Source organism: Mytilus californianus, unplaced genomic scaffold (assembly GCF_021869535.1).
Source record: "Mytilus californianus isolate M0D057914Y unplaced genomic scaffold, xbMytCali1.0.p SCAF_13, whole genome shotgun sequence".
In the NCBI taxonomy this organism is placed as follows: domain Eukaryota; kingdom Metazoa; phylum Mollusca; class Bivalvia; order Mytilida; family Mytilidae; genus Mytilus; species Mytilus californianus.
The window spans coordinates 1,958,142-1,978,044 of NW_026262615.1; the positions used below are offsets into that span (position 1 = coordinate 1,958,142).

The 19,903-nt window shown below is 31.9% G+C and overlaps 1 protein-coding gene across 1 annotated transcript in view; it reads left to right on the forward strand.

The window, feature by feature from the left end:
• The first annotated feature begins 3,093 nt into the window (after positions 1-3,093).
• The window catches only part of LOC127723838 (deleted in malignant brain tumors 1 protein-like), a 162,998-nt gene continuing 146,188 nt past the window's right edge, over positions 3,094-19,903 (forward strand). Inside the window, exon 1 of the mRNA XM_052230560.1 lies at positions 3,094-3,199. Within this exon, the coding sequence (XP_052086520.1) occupies positions 3,094-3,199 (106 nt within the window). The remainder of the gene's footprint in view (positions 3,200-19,903) is intronic.

The following is a 19,903-nucleotide window of genomic DNA, read 5'->3' on the forward strand; positions in this document are numbered from 1 at the left end:
CTAGATCAGCCGGAATATTTTTTTGTTATTAAAAATGAAGGTAATTGAAGATCAATTGATAGGTGTTTATGAACAGTATTATTACACATTTATGTGAATAATAAAAAATATTATTATGACTACATTACAAAGTTGCAATACTATGATTTTTTATCCACGCCTTTTATGAAGATAAAAGAAATTCGATTAAAGACTTCGATATGAGGCATTCATTCTCTTTACGAATAATATATATTCTTTGTGACCAGATAGGTATAATACGTTTATGTGATATCGATTATATGCGTTTGTTTTGCAGTATATGCATTAATTGTTATACATGACTTTATAATAGGAATTTAACCCAAAATATCGTTTTAGGTCAATCGCATTTCTAAAAAACAGCTTTTTCCATGTCCTTCATTTTCCATGTTTTCACCAAAAGTTAAAACCAAATTGAACAATAGTACTTCAGCTGTTGTTCCGAGTTTTTTTGTCTTTTAATTCAACACAAAATCTTTTTACCATACGATATATTTTGATATTTCACCAGATATTGCTTGTATTAAAAACTTGTTATACATGTACTCATCTTGTCACGTGCTGACGAACGATAAGTTGTATGTTCAAATAAATATCATTAAAAAGTCTATATATGAAAAACATCGTGATCTATATATAAATATCGGTATGTGTAGATATATGTGTGGACATTAGACGTGTTGGTTTTAGTTCCAATGAATTAAGAACAAAACGTGTTTCCTCTCAGCATATGACTATTATTGAAAGCATGATAATCTATTCGAATAAAAGTTAACGACGCATAAACAAAAAAAATAAGAAATTATTTAAGTTAATTACACCTTATGTAAGAATCCTGGGTTTTGATTGGTTGACAGCCAGTGTATTTTTCACCAATTTACTGTTATCAAATGAATATCGTTCATTTTTTAACGCCGCCGGGGTATATGCAAAAAGGATATGCCTTTTTTACCCTCTCTGCCATGGTATTTGCCAAAAAATACTCTATCCGACTGGACGCTTGTAACGTCACGATCATCAATGCGTTTTTGAACGTTAACATTCGGTGTAATTAAACAGATATAGCATGTTCTTGAGGGGTATTTGCGAAAAAAACCATTCTTGAGAATGAATTTCCCTCGCCTTACGGCTCGCGAAATTTAACATTCTCTCGACTGGTATTTTCGCAAATACCCCTCCGTAACATAATATATCTGTTTAATATTCAGCACAACAGAAGAGGAACATGCAAACACTAAAATGTATTGTTCTCTAATCATAAATAATACTGAAGATTATCGTTAAGATGAAAAAAGGTTTCATTAAAACTTCTTTAAGACAAAACTCATTAATATACCAGTTGTAAAACGAAACTATTCGGTTGTGCACGACAACCTCCGTCGTATAGTCGGTACATTAATAAACAAATAGAATAAGTAAACACAAGTTTGATATTCTAGTTTATGCTTACATCTGCATTCATCACATGTCTAATTGGATGCATCGAAGAATATCTTTTCATGCAATATGTAAAGGTTTAAAATTGGTGTTTTGAGGGAAGAAATTCTGAATAATTCTTTACGTTTTCATTTTATACCTTTGGAAGTGAATTTATCCTCATTAAAGACTTGAATCGATGCCTGAAATTGGCATAGGGTTAAGTGTATTTGTGAAGGTTTTACGGTAATATTTAGGAAAATCTGTTTCGTTTTGTTTAAAAGATTATTTTGCTGGTGTTTTATACATTGTAAGCTAGTATTCACACGTCATTTTTTCTTTTGTATAATCAACATTAAACATATTTGCAATTAAAAAATTTATGTTAATCATTGTCACCAGATTGGTTATGTCATTTATAAAACCTAGTAGTCTATTAATATGACACAATGTCACATACTTAACTATTATTTATTATAAATATTTTGTAAGTCTAAATATTTTGTAAAAATAAATCTGTTTACTCTTCTGCCATTAATGAATTTATACTTCACGTTTTCTATAGGCTAAACATATAAAAATAGAATATACAGATTTCTATATGTAATCATGAGAAATAGCTTACTTCAAATTCAATTTAAAAAACACTTTATCTTTTTCTTAATGTGTGACGAATTATCATTTCAAAGTATGATCCTGTGAATACATTATTTCCTGACATTAAAGACATTAAACGTACAAATAACTTACCTAGAATCTAAAATCCAAATGAACACTATAGCTTTGAGTGATGTAAACCATGTTACAAATATACACAAATATACACTTTTAATGTTGAGTATTGGCGAATGCACAGTTGACTTCAATGACAACTTGTATGCGTTTTCTTATCGGACAAAAACATATTATTTATTAGTGCATTTGTATATTAAGTTTAAGCCTGACACTGAAATAAATAATGGTTTAAAGGCGGTTAAGGGAAAACCAAATAAGAGAATTGGACTAGTCTGTTTAGGTCTCATTTTCACGTAAGACCGGTCATTTTGTTGTTAAAATTTGTAATTTCAATCTCGATTTTTCTCAATTCCAAGTTGAGATTTCTCGTTTCTTGGTAATGAAAAATGCCAAATTGAAATCGAGGAATGTCAATGTCGAATTAACAAAATATGAACCTGGAATTATAAATGTCAAGGATGAAGTGAAAAATGTCAAGTTGGCAGCAAGACATGAGAAGTTTTACAAATAGAATGTCCATACTAGTCTTTCATTACTTTAAATGGACAGACCTTTACAATAGGCAATTTCAGTTATATTTTTGTCAGTATACAATACATATGTTTTGCGAGCGTCTCGCATACTAGTTATATTAAGTTATATATCACAAAAAAACTTATTTTAATTATTTAATATTTTTACCAAACAGGACCGCGTCTATCTGTATCCACTGATTACGATTGCATTTTGTTGATGTTTAATATCATCAGCACACATTGCGTAATATGAATTCATGATTTTGTTTTGTTTTCTAAAGCTACTCTAGTATCTGATGCAGGGACTGGTATAATAGGTGATACAGGGACTGGCTTTTCAGCTCTTGCAGGTCTTTTACCTCTTTTACTACTTGTATCCTTTCTACTTGTTGTCGAACCAGCAGCTATGGCTGCACCAGCAACTGCACCAGCACCTGCACCGGCACCCGTACCACCTCCTGTGCCAATGGCACCAGTTTCAACTGTAGCACCGCAACTCCCACCCACAACTAGTAAGTATAGTTTACAACACTCAATTCTACCTGTTCATGTTTTAGTCAGAAAGAATCCTTCAAGAATATAAAATGAGTATACCGCCCTCAAATAAGCTTACATTCCTGTCGGTTGTACGTTGACGTATAGTTATTATTATATACTTAATAGTAAATACAGATAAATTGTATGTGTAATACAATCATTGGCAAGCGTGCTGTATCAGCCACCCGTGATGATATCGATATCAGCACGGTTGCAAAGGCTTTTACACCTTTAATCTGTATGACGTCACGTCATCGATTGCAGTCACTGTTGCAAAGGCTTTATCAAACCCCTAATCTGTATGACGTCATGTCAAACCTATAATCTGTATGACGTCATTTCAAACCTCCTTATCTGTATGACGTCATGTCACATAAAAAACATCTACGTGAGGTATAAGTATATAATAAAGTGTATATGATATGGCTTTTTCAATATCACATACAGTATCAACCCTCAACCAATATAATCCCTCGAGCAGAGCTCTTGGGAATATATTGGTGTCTCGGGTTGATACGGATGAGATATTTAAAAAGCCATATGATATTCTCTATTTACATTCCCTTCCTAAAGTCGATCGTGAATAGTTGTCTGGCGTACACAATTTTAATCCCAGTATCTATGATGAGTTTATTTGTAATCTGACTGACCCTTTTAAGCTCGAAATTTCTGTGATGCATTGATGCTTATAATATCAATCTCATTACGCATTAATCAACAGCATAAAATAATTATACTTACTGTTATAGAAGCTTAAAATTACATTCTCAAAATACGGCGTTCAAATAACACCCAGTGCGTATACTATTTCAATTAAATGCAAAGACCAACATTTCAGAAATATAATCGTAACAAGTTCCATCACTAACTTCCCGTAAACTTGTTCGTTAAAATGTAAAACAAAACACATTGATATATGTCTACCTTATATCATAGATAGTCAGCCAGATTTGTTACAAATGTTTGGAAGGTTTGGTGTTATAAAAATAGTCATAATTAATTTGACCCTTCTCTGACGTAGTCAAATAACAACCATGGTAATTCTCATGGCTTTCTGATGGAGGCAAAACCTGTCCACAATTAGCAAGTAGATGTCATGAAAGCAGCCAACTTCTCATTTTTGTTTCAATTTTTGCTAATCGAAAAATAGCAAAAATTGAAACAAAAATGAAAAGTTGGCTGCTTTCATGACAAAAGCTTGTTTAAAAGTTGAAATAAAATTGCGAAGTCCTATGACAACGTAGATTTTAAACAAGATTTGAGAAAATTGAATAGTTGATAATTATTTATTTATTTATTTCCAATGATGATATGCAATTTTGTTAATAACTTTAACTCTTATCTTTTCTTTTTCCTGTTTTTTTACAAATGCACAAATCACTTCAGACATCAGAGAGTTTGAATTTTAATCTGAAGAACAATTAGCTGGTCAAAAAATGCAATAATAATTGAGAAGATTTCAGAAACACAATCATTAGAAGCAACTTGGCAAAATTACTTCTTACTTATATTGATGTAATCGTGACCTACCAATGGTTGTTATCGAAAGAAACTGCGTTTTTGGACCCAGGCGCATACTTTGCAATGAAACCTTACACGTTAACTTTTTCTCTCTTCTGTTCTCTTTTTCTTTTTATTATCTTACTTTTCATTCTTTATGTTCTTTTGCTTTTCAATTTTTAACTGGTGTGTAAACTAAATATATCCATGCGTAAAATGTATATCAATGCTATCCCATATCGAGTGAAAATATTGTTGATGACTGCAAATATTTGTATTTCTTTATAAAATATGAATTCATCTGGATACCAATGTTGCCTTGATGGCGTTCTGCAACCTATGATCATGGTCATACATACATAACGTAATGGTGTTTTTTTATTGCAATTGTTTAAAATATTTTAACCCAAATGTATTTTTTCATTTAAATAGCACCATGTGTTCCACAAAGTTGCCCTTCAGGGTACAGGTTGTTAGACAACCAAATGGTTAGTACTAATTGTTACTTCTATAGTGGAACTGATGAAAGAAACTGGCAAGAAGCGTTGGTGAGTATGTTCATTAATCACAATTTGCTTCGAAAACTAATAAGAATCAAAACCCGCGTTTTACATAAAATTGATCAGTGAGAAGAATATAATATAGTAAAATAAAGACATGTGTGAGATTATTATCAGATTAAATTACGGAAATCTTGATATCTGACTTAGGTTATGTTGTACGCTACCTGTTCATTAAGCGCTTCGATAAAGACTGTATACAAAACTTAAAATTTTTCGAAGTGCTAAAGATTTTCTTCATTAGGAGTAGATTACCTTACCTGTATTTGACAAAATATTTCGGAAATTTGGGTCCTCAATGCTTTTCAATATCGTACTTTATTTGGTCTTTTTTAATACAAGCGTCACTGGTGAATCTTTTGTAGAAAATATACACTTATGGCGTACAATATTTTAATCCTGGTATCTATTCTGAGGTTTTTTACACGATTTTGAGTACGAAGAATGGCAGCTTTCAATCCCTATCGTTTTACATGTAGTTGTATCTTTTAATGTGTTTAGCTAAGCTCCAAAACATTATACATTATTTGATCTGATTCATTAATAACTAGTACTTACACGTTAAGAACAATTTGCTCAATAACAAATTATCTATGTATACACACACAACATCATAAAATAAAATGGTAGAATGGTATTTATGTCATCTTACTCAGGTGAATTGTCTCAGTACACCAGGTGCCTACCTTTGGAGTCCAAACACTGAAGATGAAGCCAATGCAGTAAGAAATGAATTTACAATTCGTAAGTTGAGAGTGTATTATTAATTCTTTTTTTGTATTGAAGTTATTTAAAAGGAACTAAAGACATATTTTTTTCTTATCCATGCACCCTATTTACTTATATTAAGTTATTGTGAAATAACCGATGAATAAAGAGTCAATGATACAGAATATGTCCTTTTTAATTTAAGGTATATGTACACAGTGCAGTTTATATTTCGTTTGTGGTGTCCTGATGTGCTGTCGTAAATTCAAGGGAGGTGTCCGTTGTTATTCTGCGGTTTACATGTAGTAAAGTACTTTTATATTATTAATGTATGTATTTCTCTGTTCTGAGTGTTCTTGTGTTTGTTTGTACTGTATTCCTGTCACGTAGTGTTGTCATTTTAGCGGTATTTTTAACATTGCCGTATAAGCGGGAGGTTTGGTTAGCCATAAAACCAGTTTCAACCCACCCGTTTTTCTTAAAATGTCCTGTACCATGTCAGGAATATGACAATTGTTATCAGACAGTCCGTTTCTATATATGATGGCGTTTGCTTTTGTTGTATTTCAGTATTTCTGTTGTTCCGTTGTTTTCCTCTTATAGTTGATGTGTTTCCCTTGGTTTTAGTTTTCACTTATAATAATCGAGTTATGACTATTGAACACCGGTATACTACTGTTGCCTTTATATGTACATATATTTCACACGGAAAACTATATACAAAGATTTACGACAAGAGCGATATATATTTTTTTTGGGGGTTCCCGATTTTTAATTTTCACTTTTGGATGGTGATGTTTCTTGAATTTTTTAGTCAGTTTTGTTATATGCCTGTGATGTATTTTACACAGTGTAGGCTGCTGGATCTCTATTATTGTCACATTAACTCATTATGTCTATTTGGGTTGCTCACCCAATTTTGTCAATGTGACGAACTATAAACAGCTGCCATACTGTAGGAGTCTTAGCTAGCTATCAAACCAGTTTTAACCACCATTTTCTCCGAAAAATGCTTGTACGAAGTCAGGATTATGAGAGTTATTTTTTCACTTGTTCCGTTGATTGATAACGTTTGAGTTTGTCAGTGTTTTTGGACTTCCCCTTTTTCAATTTGCGTTGGAGTTCGGTATTTTTGTTATACGTTTTACCCCCTTCTTGCAGTGTATATATTTCACAACTTGTTCGCTATGATCGTGTCTTTAGTTGCGTTTATATGTCAAAGAACGTCATTTATGTATAACTGATAAATTATTGAGTCAGGGATTGCTTTTCCGCAAATTTGTTAAGACCTTTACCAAAGTGTTTCATAAATATAAAGATTGAGTTCGGCTGCTCTTATCAAAAACAGGATATCCCATCCTAATTTTTACAGCTACATGCATGTTGTTTATGTAGTCCAAAAAATTTAGATAAGATCCTTGTGAACTAATTGATCCTTTGAATAAGCTTATTCCTAAAGGTTATCAATTTAATGCAGTAGTAAAATATTGTTTTATTGGTACTAACATTGATTCTGTAATTTGTAAAGATAAAACTGAACCCTCAATTGGTGTTAGCAAATGGATGCGTATTTTAGAAATTCATGACAATCTTAGTATAAACCAATTATATATTTTCATGTTTTTCATTATTTAGAAGAGAATAAGTTAGAAATATACAGATGGAAACTTTTACAATTCATACTACGAACAAAACACTTATTATTTAAATGGAAACAGAAGAACGACGGTCTGTGTAATGTATGTAACAAAGAAGAAGATTATAGCCACTTCTTTATTTCTTGTCGATTTTTAGAAAATTTTTGGAAAAATATTCATGAATTAATGAGAAATTCAAATTTAGACTTTAGCGTATCGTTAAAGCAATACGTCTTTGGATATAATATTTTTGACAGAAATTATTTTGGTCTGAACTGTTTCCTAACAAATTTAGGCTTTACTATTTACAAATCATATTATATATCTGATTAGAAATTGAAAAATGTAAATGTTTATCAAATTTTGGTCAAGAATACATTAAAAGATATATCGAAAACAAAACAATGAAATTGAATCAATTACTGGAGTCACTCAAAAGAAATATGCAAAATGGAATTCATAAAAACATAATTCATAAAACATTTGTACAATTGTATTTCAAAAAATGTATACATATATATATATATGTAAATTATATGGCCTTCCAAATACCGTTTCGATTCCTAACATCACTGAAGAGACATTAATTGTCGAAATCCGGATATGGTGTACAAAAATCTGTGGACCTTTTGTTTGCGGTATACCATCTTTGCCGCAAGTTTATTGTTATGTGTTTGGTATTAATTTATAAATAAGATCCATTTATTACACCTGGTGATCCGTTTATTTGGCAATCGCCAATGGCAGTCGGCAGGGTTTAAGAACATTTGTTGTTCGACCTGTTAGTCAAATGCGTTTTGTTAAAATATACTTTTTCACTTTTTTGGTCTTTTGGAAAATGTTGTTTGTGCTGTATTTAGACCCCTCTAACAAGAAATTTGTTTTGCATGCACACGTATAAAAATAGCGGTTTTTATCCAACGCAATCATAGGTTTGAACGTTGTTTTCAATTTAGACTTGTATATATTTTTTCGTTTGGGCTTGTATTATATTTGCCTTCGGGTTTATATGATCCGTTCATCCTATTTTGACTCCTCAAAATTCAAGAGTCTATCCTAAATTGAAGTAAATTATATGGCCTTCCAAATACCGTTTCGATTCCTTACATCACTGAAGAGTCATTAATTGTCGAAATCCGGATATGGTGTACAAAAATCTGTGCACCTTTTGTTTGCGGTATACCATCTTTGCCGCAAGTTTATTGTTATGTGTTTGGTATTAATTTATAAATAGTATCCATTGATTACACCTGGTGGTCCGTTTATTTGGCAATCGCCAATGGCAGTCGGCAGGGTTTAAGAACATTTGTTGTTCGACCTGTTAGTCAAATGCGTTTTGTTAAAATATACTTTTTCACTTTTTTGGTCTTTTGGAAAATGTTGTTTGTGCTGTATTTAGACCCCTCTAACAAGAAATTTGTTTTGCATGCACACGTATAAAAATTGCGGTTTTTATCCAACGCAATCATAGGTTCGAACGTTGTTTTCAATTTAGACTTGTTTATATTTTTTCGTTTGGGCTTGTATTATATTTGCCTTCGGGTTTATATGATCCGTTCATCCTATTTTGACTCCTCAAAATTCAAGAGTCTATCCTAAATTGAGGTAAATTATATGACCTTCCAAATACCGTTTCGATTCCTTACATCACTGAAGAGTCATTAATTGTCGAAATTCGGATATGGTGTACAAAAATCTGTGCACCTTCTGTTTGCGGTATACCATCTTTGCCGCAAGTTTATTGTTTTCTGTTTGGTATTAATTTATAAATAAGATCCATTTATTACACCTGGTGATCCGTCCATTTGGAAATCGCCAATGGCAGTCGGCAGGGTTTAAGAACATTTGTTGTTCGACCTGTTAGTCAAATGCGTTTTGTTAAAATATACTTTTTCACTTTTTTGGTCTTTTGGAAAATGTTGTTTGTGCTGTATTTAGACCCCTCTAACAAGAAATTTGTTTTGCATGCACCCGTATAAAAATTGCAGTTTTTATCCAACGCAATCTTAGGTTTGAACGTTGTTTTCAATTTAGACTTATATATATATATATATATATATATATATATATATATATACAAGTCTATATATTTATGGCAGTCAGCAGGGTTTAAGAACATTCATTGTTCGACCTGTTAGTCAGATGCCTTTTGTTTAAATATACTTTTTCACTTTTTTGGTCTTTTTGAAAATGTTGTTTGTGCTGTATTTAAACCCCTTTACCAAGAAATTTGTTTTGCATGCACACGTAGAAAAATTGCGGTTTTTATCCAACGCAATCATAGGTTTCAACGTTGTTTTCAATTTAGACTTATTTATATTTGTCCGTTCGGGCTTGTATTATATTTGCCTTCGGGTTTATATGATCCTTTCATCCTATTTCGATTCTTCAAAATTCAAGAGTCTATCCTAAATTGAGTTAAATTATATGGCCTTCCAAATACCATTTTGATTCCTTACATCACTGAAGAGACATTAATTGTCGAAATCCGGATATGGTGTACAATTTTTTGCACCTCATGTTTGCGGTATACCATCTTATCCGCAAGTTTATTTATTAATAATAAAGATCCATTTTGTTACATCTTGTGATCCGTTTATATGGCAATCGCCAATGGCAGTCAGCACGGTTTTATAACATCCGTTGTTCGACCTGTTAGTCAAATGCGTTTTGTTAAAATATACTTTTTCACTTTTTTGGTCTTTTATCCAACGCAATCATAGGTTTGAACGTTGTTTTCAATTTAGACTTATTATATATATTTATATCAACGGCTGATTACTAACCCGGGTAATTAGTGGAATACTACAGGATACATCAAGAAAAAAGCTTGGACTCTTGATGTTGATGTAACAATGTAACAAGCATATTTGGCGAATAGATATACATTGTCGTTAAAAAAAAAACAACATTGATTCTGTACTGAAAAATTAAAACATGACAAAATATATATCGCTATATATGTAGAGTTATGATAACTCACTATCCTACATTCTGTCATACTATTTGCTCATATTTTGGCAAAAGGTCATGAGTTCCTCATACTTTTAATAACGTCTTTACACTAAATCCGTTGGATGTGACATTTCCAATAGGTCCTCTTGTTATTTTTTACTTTGTCATTAGCCGCAACCTTTTCCCAAAAAGAAATTCGAAAACTAAGAAAGGTTCGAATGTAACATAGCAGCTAGAGGACGTTAGGTGGACTATTTCCCTGGTATATTATAAACTGTTGACTTGTTATGAGGGTAATAGCAAGTTTGTTGTCCCTTAGATACTAACGTTTGCTCGAGGCGAAGCATAACCAGGCATTAAGTGTTTTATTAAACCGATCATAACAACTTGCTAAAAAGTCGATCTACATACACCACTTGGAAAATAAATTAGTCCGAAACATGCACAAGATGAACTATCAGGGTTTGTTTTGCATGTGTGGTATTTTTCAATATTTTATTTACTGTAATCAAGACCAGGAATCCTTGTGTAAAAATTTCAGTGCATATAATAAATGCTAGCTAAAATATATTACCGTACACCAAAGCAACCCCAGATTATTAAGACGACGAGAGACCCATACCATACATTTGTTATGTTTTAGTTCTAAAAATATGTCCCGTAGATTTTCGTTTTCTTTTTTGATTGCTTCTGTAAGTAATTTATCAATTTGAAATTACGACGACAAACACATACAGATTATACCGCGGCCGTTTACGATATTTCAGAGTTTAACATTGCCAAGCGCCCAAATCCAAGCAGAATAGTCAATGATGTCATTGTTTTCCAATGAAAAAATAGTATGAAAAAGTACGGGAAATATGTTTATAAAACTATTGACCGGGGTAATAGTCTGTGAAACTATTGACTGGCAAATAGTCCGTGGAATGAAATAGCACGTCAAATATTTCATTTTTTTTATATAGAAAAAACATACTGAGGTATTATAACATCATATACCAAGCTCCAAGGTATGTTCGAGCATTTGATTTGGTCAGGTTTTATGGGCCCCCCTTTTTTAATTTACCTTGGAGTTTTTTTTTTTTTGTTAATACATTTTTGTTTAATTTATTGATTTTCTATCAAACCCATTATAATTCAATTCTACTTACAGCCTCAAATGTGTGGACCGGTGCAAATGATCTGAAAGACAACAATAACGTGTTTCAATTTGTCATAGAAAACAGTGGATTCTCTTTCACTAATCCCCCATTTGGATCCACAGGTAAATTTTACTTTTTTAGATAATTCAACAATACAGATAAGTAATTTGTTTTTTTCATCAATTGTTGGTGTAATTTTAATCTAAAAATAAAGGTCAAAAATTATCATTATGGTCAAAACTTCAGTCGCCATTGGTATTGATCAAGTACTTTCAATAACTATTCAAATATACAATGCATATAATGTGGTACGCCAGACTGAAATAGTAAAATACATTTGTGTACTAATACATCATTTTGGTACATTGCTCAGTATACTTACAAACCGGGTTTGTACTTATATGAGGAACACGACGGGTACTACGTGTGTGCAGGATCTTCTTACCCTTCCGGAGCACCTGAGATCATCCCCGGTTTTTGGTGGGGTTCGTGTTGCTAAGTCATTAGCTTTCTATGTTGTGTTTTGTATAATGTTTTATGTCTTTTGAACTTTTTCTTTATTTGCCATAGCGTTGTCAGTTTATTTTCGACTTTCGAGTTTGAATGTTCCTTTTGTTTCTTTCGCCTCTCTTTTACAGTTCGTAACTTAAGAGTATGCAAGAGTTATTGTTTTATAAACTGATTTCATTATAGTTTGATCTATCGATGCACCAATTTAAAAATATAAAATATAAAACCAGTTGTTGGAATGCTACGGGTTGTGTTCTTCTCGTATATTTTATGATGGTATGCTACTAATCTCCTTAACGGGAAGGATACATATCGATTGTGCTTGATTTTCATATAAAGAAGACATAATCTTTCAATCAATTTAATTGAGGTTTGAAGCTAGCATGTCAGTAACTACTAGTAGTACTTTGCTATCCACATATTATCCTTTCATTAAAAATCTTAAACAAACTTAATCATATTTTGAATGAGGAATTGTTCAAAGTGTTATTACAAATTATATGACACAATCTAAATTCTGTATCGGAATATATAAAAATAAGAAGATGTGGTATGATTGTCAATGAGACAACAGTCCACCAGAGATTAAATGACATAGAAGTTGTTTGCATTATTGTGATTCTCTAGACCTGTTGTAAAGATGCGAGCTATTGATAACGTAACAAAATTGTCATTATCTATTTCAGTGTGATTCAAGAAATGAAATTGTCACCGATATGACTTAACACGTTAAACATGCATAAGATCATTTTATTTAAAGGTATATAGATAGTTATCAGAGCAAACACTTTGGTTTTATTCTACTTGATTAAATAGTGATTACCATTACAGACTGAACCTTTATCTATTTGGTGGTTAAACATGTGCAAATTCAAACGCATTGGATTTTAATATTTAAACTCTTTTCCTCGAATGTGACCTACACAACTAGACTAATCACCGAGTTTATACTTAAATAAGCAACATAACAGATGTAACATGTGGAGCACCTTTTTTGAACACCTGAGATCAATCCCGTTTCAATAGGATTTCTGTTGCTCGCTCAGTCTTCAGTTCTTTGTGTTGTGTTTTGTGACCTACTATTTGCCTTTGATCAATTTTCGTGTTTTTGTCATGGCACTGTCAGTTTGTTTTCGTTTTATCAGTTTGCGTATCCCTTTTGTACTGCTTTTGAACGACATCGAATCTCTGTTTAATATATTTATGATATCCTCATTTGCTTCACTAGTATGAAATTTTTTATGAAGGTGGTTTATTAAAGGTACAGAACCACTAATTCGGCCCGGTCAGTTAGAACATACCAGAAAGTAGTACATATTTTGAACAAAATAGTTCCTACGCATAGCTGTAACTTTGTCAATAAGTAAAATATTTGGGTAATTTTGATGTCAAATGAAAGCTTAAGGACTTTGAATCACTGTAGAACCCTAGTTAAAAGTTTCTTTTGAATTGTAAAAAATAAATGAAATTAAGATAGGAGGCCATATTTGCCCGTTGCTCAGATCAGAAGTTCCTGTTTTTGTACTACCAATCTTCCGGGATCCAGTGCGCACTTATATGCAAGTAAAGGCATGTTGATTTGTTCAGCACAAGTCAGGATAAGGTAAAATTTTGAAATGAAATAACTATCACTTTATTTAAACTTAAGACAAAATAGCTATAAATGTTTGAAGTCGCAGAATTTAACATAGAAAGCAAGGGGACTATGAATTGGTGGTGTTAATTCTTGAGGGAGAGGCGCAGTAAATTTCAGATTTCTTTCTTAACATGGCCTGTTAAATTTGAATAGATTTACTAAAGACATATACTTCCATCCATTGTGGAAAAGAACGATCGAGTACATAGTTCCACTGAGATAACGTTCAGAAACAAGTTATTAATTGGAATATATAATTTACAGCAGATAGATCTTCCGTAAGAAGAGGAAAGGTATACTTAAAAGTTGGTTTATCATTTTTGGTAGGAATATTTTATTAAGAATGTCTACTATATTGTTTTTGTCACTTTTGTGTTATTTAAGATAAAATGGAAAAATAAATGGTCGGTTAAATATTTCAGCCACGGCGGGAGCGACCGAAGACTGTGTGTCAATAATAGCCACAACCCCCGGCATCAATTGGTTTTGGAATCAGCAGAGTTGTGCAAATAGTTTTCCCTACGTTTGCGAAGTTCCACGAGTAAGTATAATCCTTCATTCAGCTATTAGTTTGGAATATTTTATTCAATAAAAAAAAAATATCTTACTACATAATTAGAAATCTTACATCACTAAGAACTCAGTTCTGGTCTAATACCGGTTACCATCGCCTGCCATTTTATGCAATAAAGATGCACTTCGAATATATACAAACAGTGTATTACATTTGGACAAATATTTTAATTTCAATTGTAATACATCTGTTTTAAGTAACCCGATTATATGAAATACAGTTAATGTCGAATTTAGTGGTATATCAACAGCTCTCTTAAACTATCAATTAAATAGCAATTTGTCTTGAGACGTGAATCGTGTAAATATATCAAGATTGAAATCTTGCTGCAATAAATAACCCTTTACTTTGAACACATTGAATGTTTCTGTGGTATCATACGCGTCTCTTTTAAAACAAAAGAAAGACAAAATTGATAGAGCAAAATATACCAACTGTATAAACATTTTCCAGACAATGGTAGTGATCTACTCATGGAAGCACAACATGACAGATTTCACAGATTCATAATTTAATTTATATGATTTAAATAAAAAATTGTATATCAATTTTGTTTTGTTCCTCAATATGAACCGATACAATTATCTTATTTTCATGTTTCCTAATATATCTAAATTTGTTCCCTAAAATTATACTTTTATGAGAAATTAGACATTGTACTTAATCGTAACACATTATTTTATAGTTTAAAACTTAAAATAGTTTTCATACGATGACTCTTTCATAAATTGTTCAATCATTTATATTTATATTTTTTCAACCGTGTATGCATTCCATTAAATTTTTTTTTGTATTGTGATCTCTGATTCTTCATGTTGATGATATTGGATACACCTAGTTTAAACTTATATACAAATTCTGAATATTTGCGCATATGGAATCACGTGTTGTTGCACTTCTAGCCGTCTTTTGCTATGGAGTGATTTACCTTATTTATGTATATATTCACAATTATTGAAAAGAAAATTGTTTTATTAATATTATGTGTATGGCTGAATTGACGTGAATTGAGACAAAATTTGTTCCTTAAAAGCGAACAAAAAAAAACTCGTGTTATATAACATGAGAATCATTAGACATGAGTGCTATGTGTATCAAACTATACTTGTTATTTTACTTTATCGTGTTGTGTTTTTCAGAGAACTTGTCCATAGAGAGTATGCATGTATGCTGCCATAATAGGACTTCATGGGAAGAATATTGTTGATTCTTTGTATAATAAAATCGTAAAAGCTGACTATATTTTAAAATAAAACAGAAAGAGGATATCAAAGTGGCATTAACAATTGTTAGTCGAAGAAATACTGTCAATGCCTTAACCAAAAATGAATTGCTCTGCTGTGCGCAGCTTTTTACAACAACAAAGGTCGAACCCTAAGCAATTTGGGCAAGTATGGGCACTTCATTCAAGCTTGATACTGCTCTGAATTTGAATTGTGATTAAATATTTGACAAGGCATAGGTTTCTGACACATAATAAATGTGGTCAAAGAACTCAAAAATTTGAAACAGGACGTTTACCTGTTATGGCCCAATATCCAAAATCAAAATTCACGGTTAGATTCAACATATCCAAGTACACCAAGAGTTTAATTCATTTATCTATTAATGGACAATATTAGCTAAGTTTTTAAAGGGGTTCGCTTCATAACATATATTGTTAAAATTGACACTGACGAAGGCTTTTTGTTGAGTCGAAATATTTGTCAACACGATATTATAGCATCATCTTCGTATATGACCATCTTATATTAGTACCGTTGTACAAATCTTTAGACTTATATATATATATTGTATAATATTTGCCTTCGGGTTTATATGATCCGTTCATCCTATTTCGACTCTTTCAAAATTCAAGAGTCTATCCTAAATTGAGGTAAGTTATATGGCCTTCCAAATACCGTTTCGATTCCTAACATCACTGAAGAGACATTAATTGTCGAAATCCGGATATGGTGTACAAATTTTTGCACCTTATGTTTGCGGTATACCATCTTTTCTGCAAGTTTATTGTTTTCTGTTTGGTAAGAAATTATTATAAGATCAATTTTGTTGTATCTGGTGATCCGTTTATGTGGCAATCGCCAATGGCAGTCGGCAGGGTTTAAGAACATCAGTTGTTCGACCTGCTAGTCAAATGCGTTTTGTTAAACTATACTTTTTCACTTTTTTTTTGTCGTTTGGAAAATGTTGTTTGTGCTGTATTTAGACCCCTCTACCAAGAAATTTGTTTTGCATGTACATGTATAAAAATTACGGTTTTTATCCAACGCAATCATAGGTTTGAACGTTATTTTCAATTTAGACTTGTATATATGCATGCATATGAGTTCGAATCCCGGCGAGGGAAGAACAAAAAATTTGCGAAAGCAAATTTACAGATCTAGCATTGTTGGGCTGGTGTTTAAACGAGTTGTATATATATATATATATATATATATATATATATATATATTTCTAATATGACGTTTTTCAAACGCTTTGAGTACACACCCGTGGTAAAATTTGAATATATTTAAATGTCAGCTGATAGGCAACGGCATGATTTGTTTGGGCTGTTCCAATCCTACTCCCATGTCGTATGTTTTTTATGAATGATTTACCTCACGTCAGATGGTGTAAATGACGTCATTGAACGATAACATAAGGCTGTAATAATTTTACGGGAAAATGCACGAATGGGAAACTGAAAGTCGTCAAAAAGTGAAAAATATGTTCGAACAAATGAATTACTGTCTTGGTCCTACCAGAATAGAAATAGTTCATGGGGGGCTTGAATTTATATTTATTTTACCACGGGTTGGCCCTTTACGTGATATTTTACCCCTCGCTATCGCGAGGGGTAAAATATTTAGCAGAAAGGGCCAACCCGTAGTAAAATCACGATAAATTCAAGTACCCATGAATTATTTCTTAAATATGTATATATAACATTCTGAAAATAAATTTATACAGAAAAACAAACAAACCTATCATCAAGTTCTTCAAAAAAATTTTAAAAAAAATTTAAAAAAAACAATTTCCAAAATATCATTCCTTATTAATACAATGTCTTAAAAAAAATCTATAAAACTTGCCAGTAATTATTTTTCAAAATATCTAATAATGAAAAGTTAATTTCAAACTATATTTATATATAATTTATTCTCTAAAATTTGATTTAATGCTGTATCTATGTTTAACTATGACTCTACTTTCAATTTCTATTAATTTTGCAATACAGCTCTGTTTTTTTTTATTGTGATTAAATATTTGAGATTGAATAGTTTCTAACACAGAATGAATGGGGTCTAAAAACTTAAAAATTTGAAATTGGACATTTTTCCATTTTGGTCTAATATCCAAAATCTAAATGCATGGTTAGAATCACCTTATCAAAGAACCCCAATAATTCATTTTTTGATGAAATCAAACAAGGTATAATTTAGAACCATTTGGACCTCAATGTGAACCAATTTGATAAGGGGCCCAAAATTCAAAATCTAAATACAGCAAGAATCAGCATATCAGAGAACCCATATATTAAATTTGTTTCGAAATCAAAACAATTTGAAATTTTAATTTTGGACCCCGATATGGACCAACTTGAAGACTAAACCCAAAATCAAAAATATAAATACATGTTTAGATCCAGCATATAAAAGAACCCCTTGAATTCATTTTTTTTCAAAATCATACTTAGTTTAATTTTGGACCCTATGGACCTTCATAAGGACCAATTTTTAAACCGGTCCCAAAATCAAAAATCTAAATACACGATAAGATTCAGCATATCAAATTTTAAAGAACCCCAAGAATTCAATTTTTCTATGAAATCAAACAAAATTAAAGTTTGAAACCTTTTGACCTTAATGTGGACCAATTTGAAAACGGGTCTCAAAAAAATAATTATCAATACACGGTCAGATTTGGCATATCAAAGAACCCTAATGATTTAATTTTCGATGAAATCAAACAAAGTTTAATTTAAGACCCTTTTGGACCTCAATGTGGACAAGTTCAATAACGGGATCCAAATCTAAATACACGGTTAGATTCAGCATATTAAAAAACCCAAGCATTTGAGACTTTTAATTTAACTACATTGAAATTGGTCAAGAAATAAGCAATTTATACAAAGTATTAGAAAAGTATTGTTTTGGTCCCTTTTCCCTAAACAGTTAAGACCATAACCCCAAAAATCAATCCCAACCTTCTTTTTCTGGTATGGAACCTTGTGGTATAATTTAATAGAGATCCATAGACCTACACTCAAGTTATTATCCGGAAAACAGAAAATCCTAGATTTTTTGCCCCTCTTCGGTCCTTAATTCCAAAACGGTTTGGACCACAACCCCTCCTCCCCCTCCAAAAAAACAATCCCATCTTCCTTTTGAGGTATGAAACCTTGCTGTACAACATCATAGAGATCCATACACTTATACACAAGTAATTGTCCTCAAACAAGAAAAATGCTAGTTTTGGCCCCTTTTTGAATCCTAATTCCAAACCCGTTACGACAATAACCCCCAAAATCAATCCCAACCTTGCTTTTGTGGGATGGAACCTTGTGGTACAATTTCAAAAACATCCATACACTTATTCACAAGTTATTGTCTGGAAACCAAATGTCTTCGGACGACGACGACGACGATGACGCTGACAGACATAACATTATACGTCCGCAGTAATTTTACATCGTATAAAAACGTATAAAAGTCAAACAATAGTCCACAACCGGTACGCATAAATTTATCATCCGTCTTCAACCGATTCCACTGTAATGCACGATGTATACACATCTAAATGACACTTGAACACAGTAATTGTACAGCACGGTTTTACCGTTACCGTTATATATATGTAATGCATTAATTGGTGGATTAGTGGCACGTTCTATTTTGTGTTGATATGAGTTTTTAGTGGGTGCGGATGTATATTTGTATATGGCGCGTTAGCAATCCTACTGTGTAGGAATGCGCCGATATAGAACGGCGATTCGTACATGTAGAAAGAAAGAAAGAAAGATATAATACAATCTTGACAATCTTCAATTTACAATAAATAAAATTAAAGATTTATATATATATATATATATATTATCATACATCCAATATCAGTGCTCCAAAAAATTAACTTCATTTCCTTCAGTAGGGTACACAAAAGGAGAACCTAATGCTAGTCAATTTAAACACTGTTTTTCTCATAATTTTCTCAGTCCTGGTCCGACATATAATCCGGGCCCGGGTTTCAGACATAAGAGCGGGACCGGAGTCCCGGCCGGTCCGGGTTTTAGTGCGTACTCAATCAAATACACTGTTACAAAAGCAACGAGGTATCCCATGATGCAAATTATTGAACATATTTATAAATTTTTAAGAATATATATTTTATTTTATGAACACATAATTTTATTTTTTTTGAATGACAATTTTGTATGTATAAATATATACTGCGTGTCAGACGTTGCAATATTCA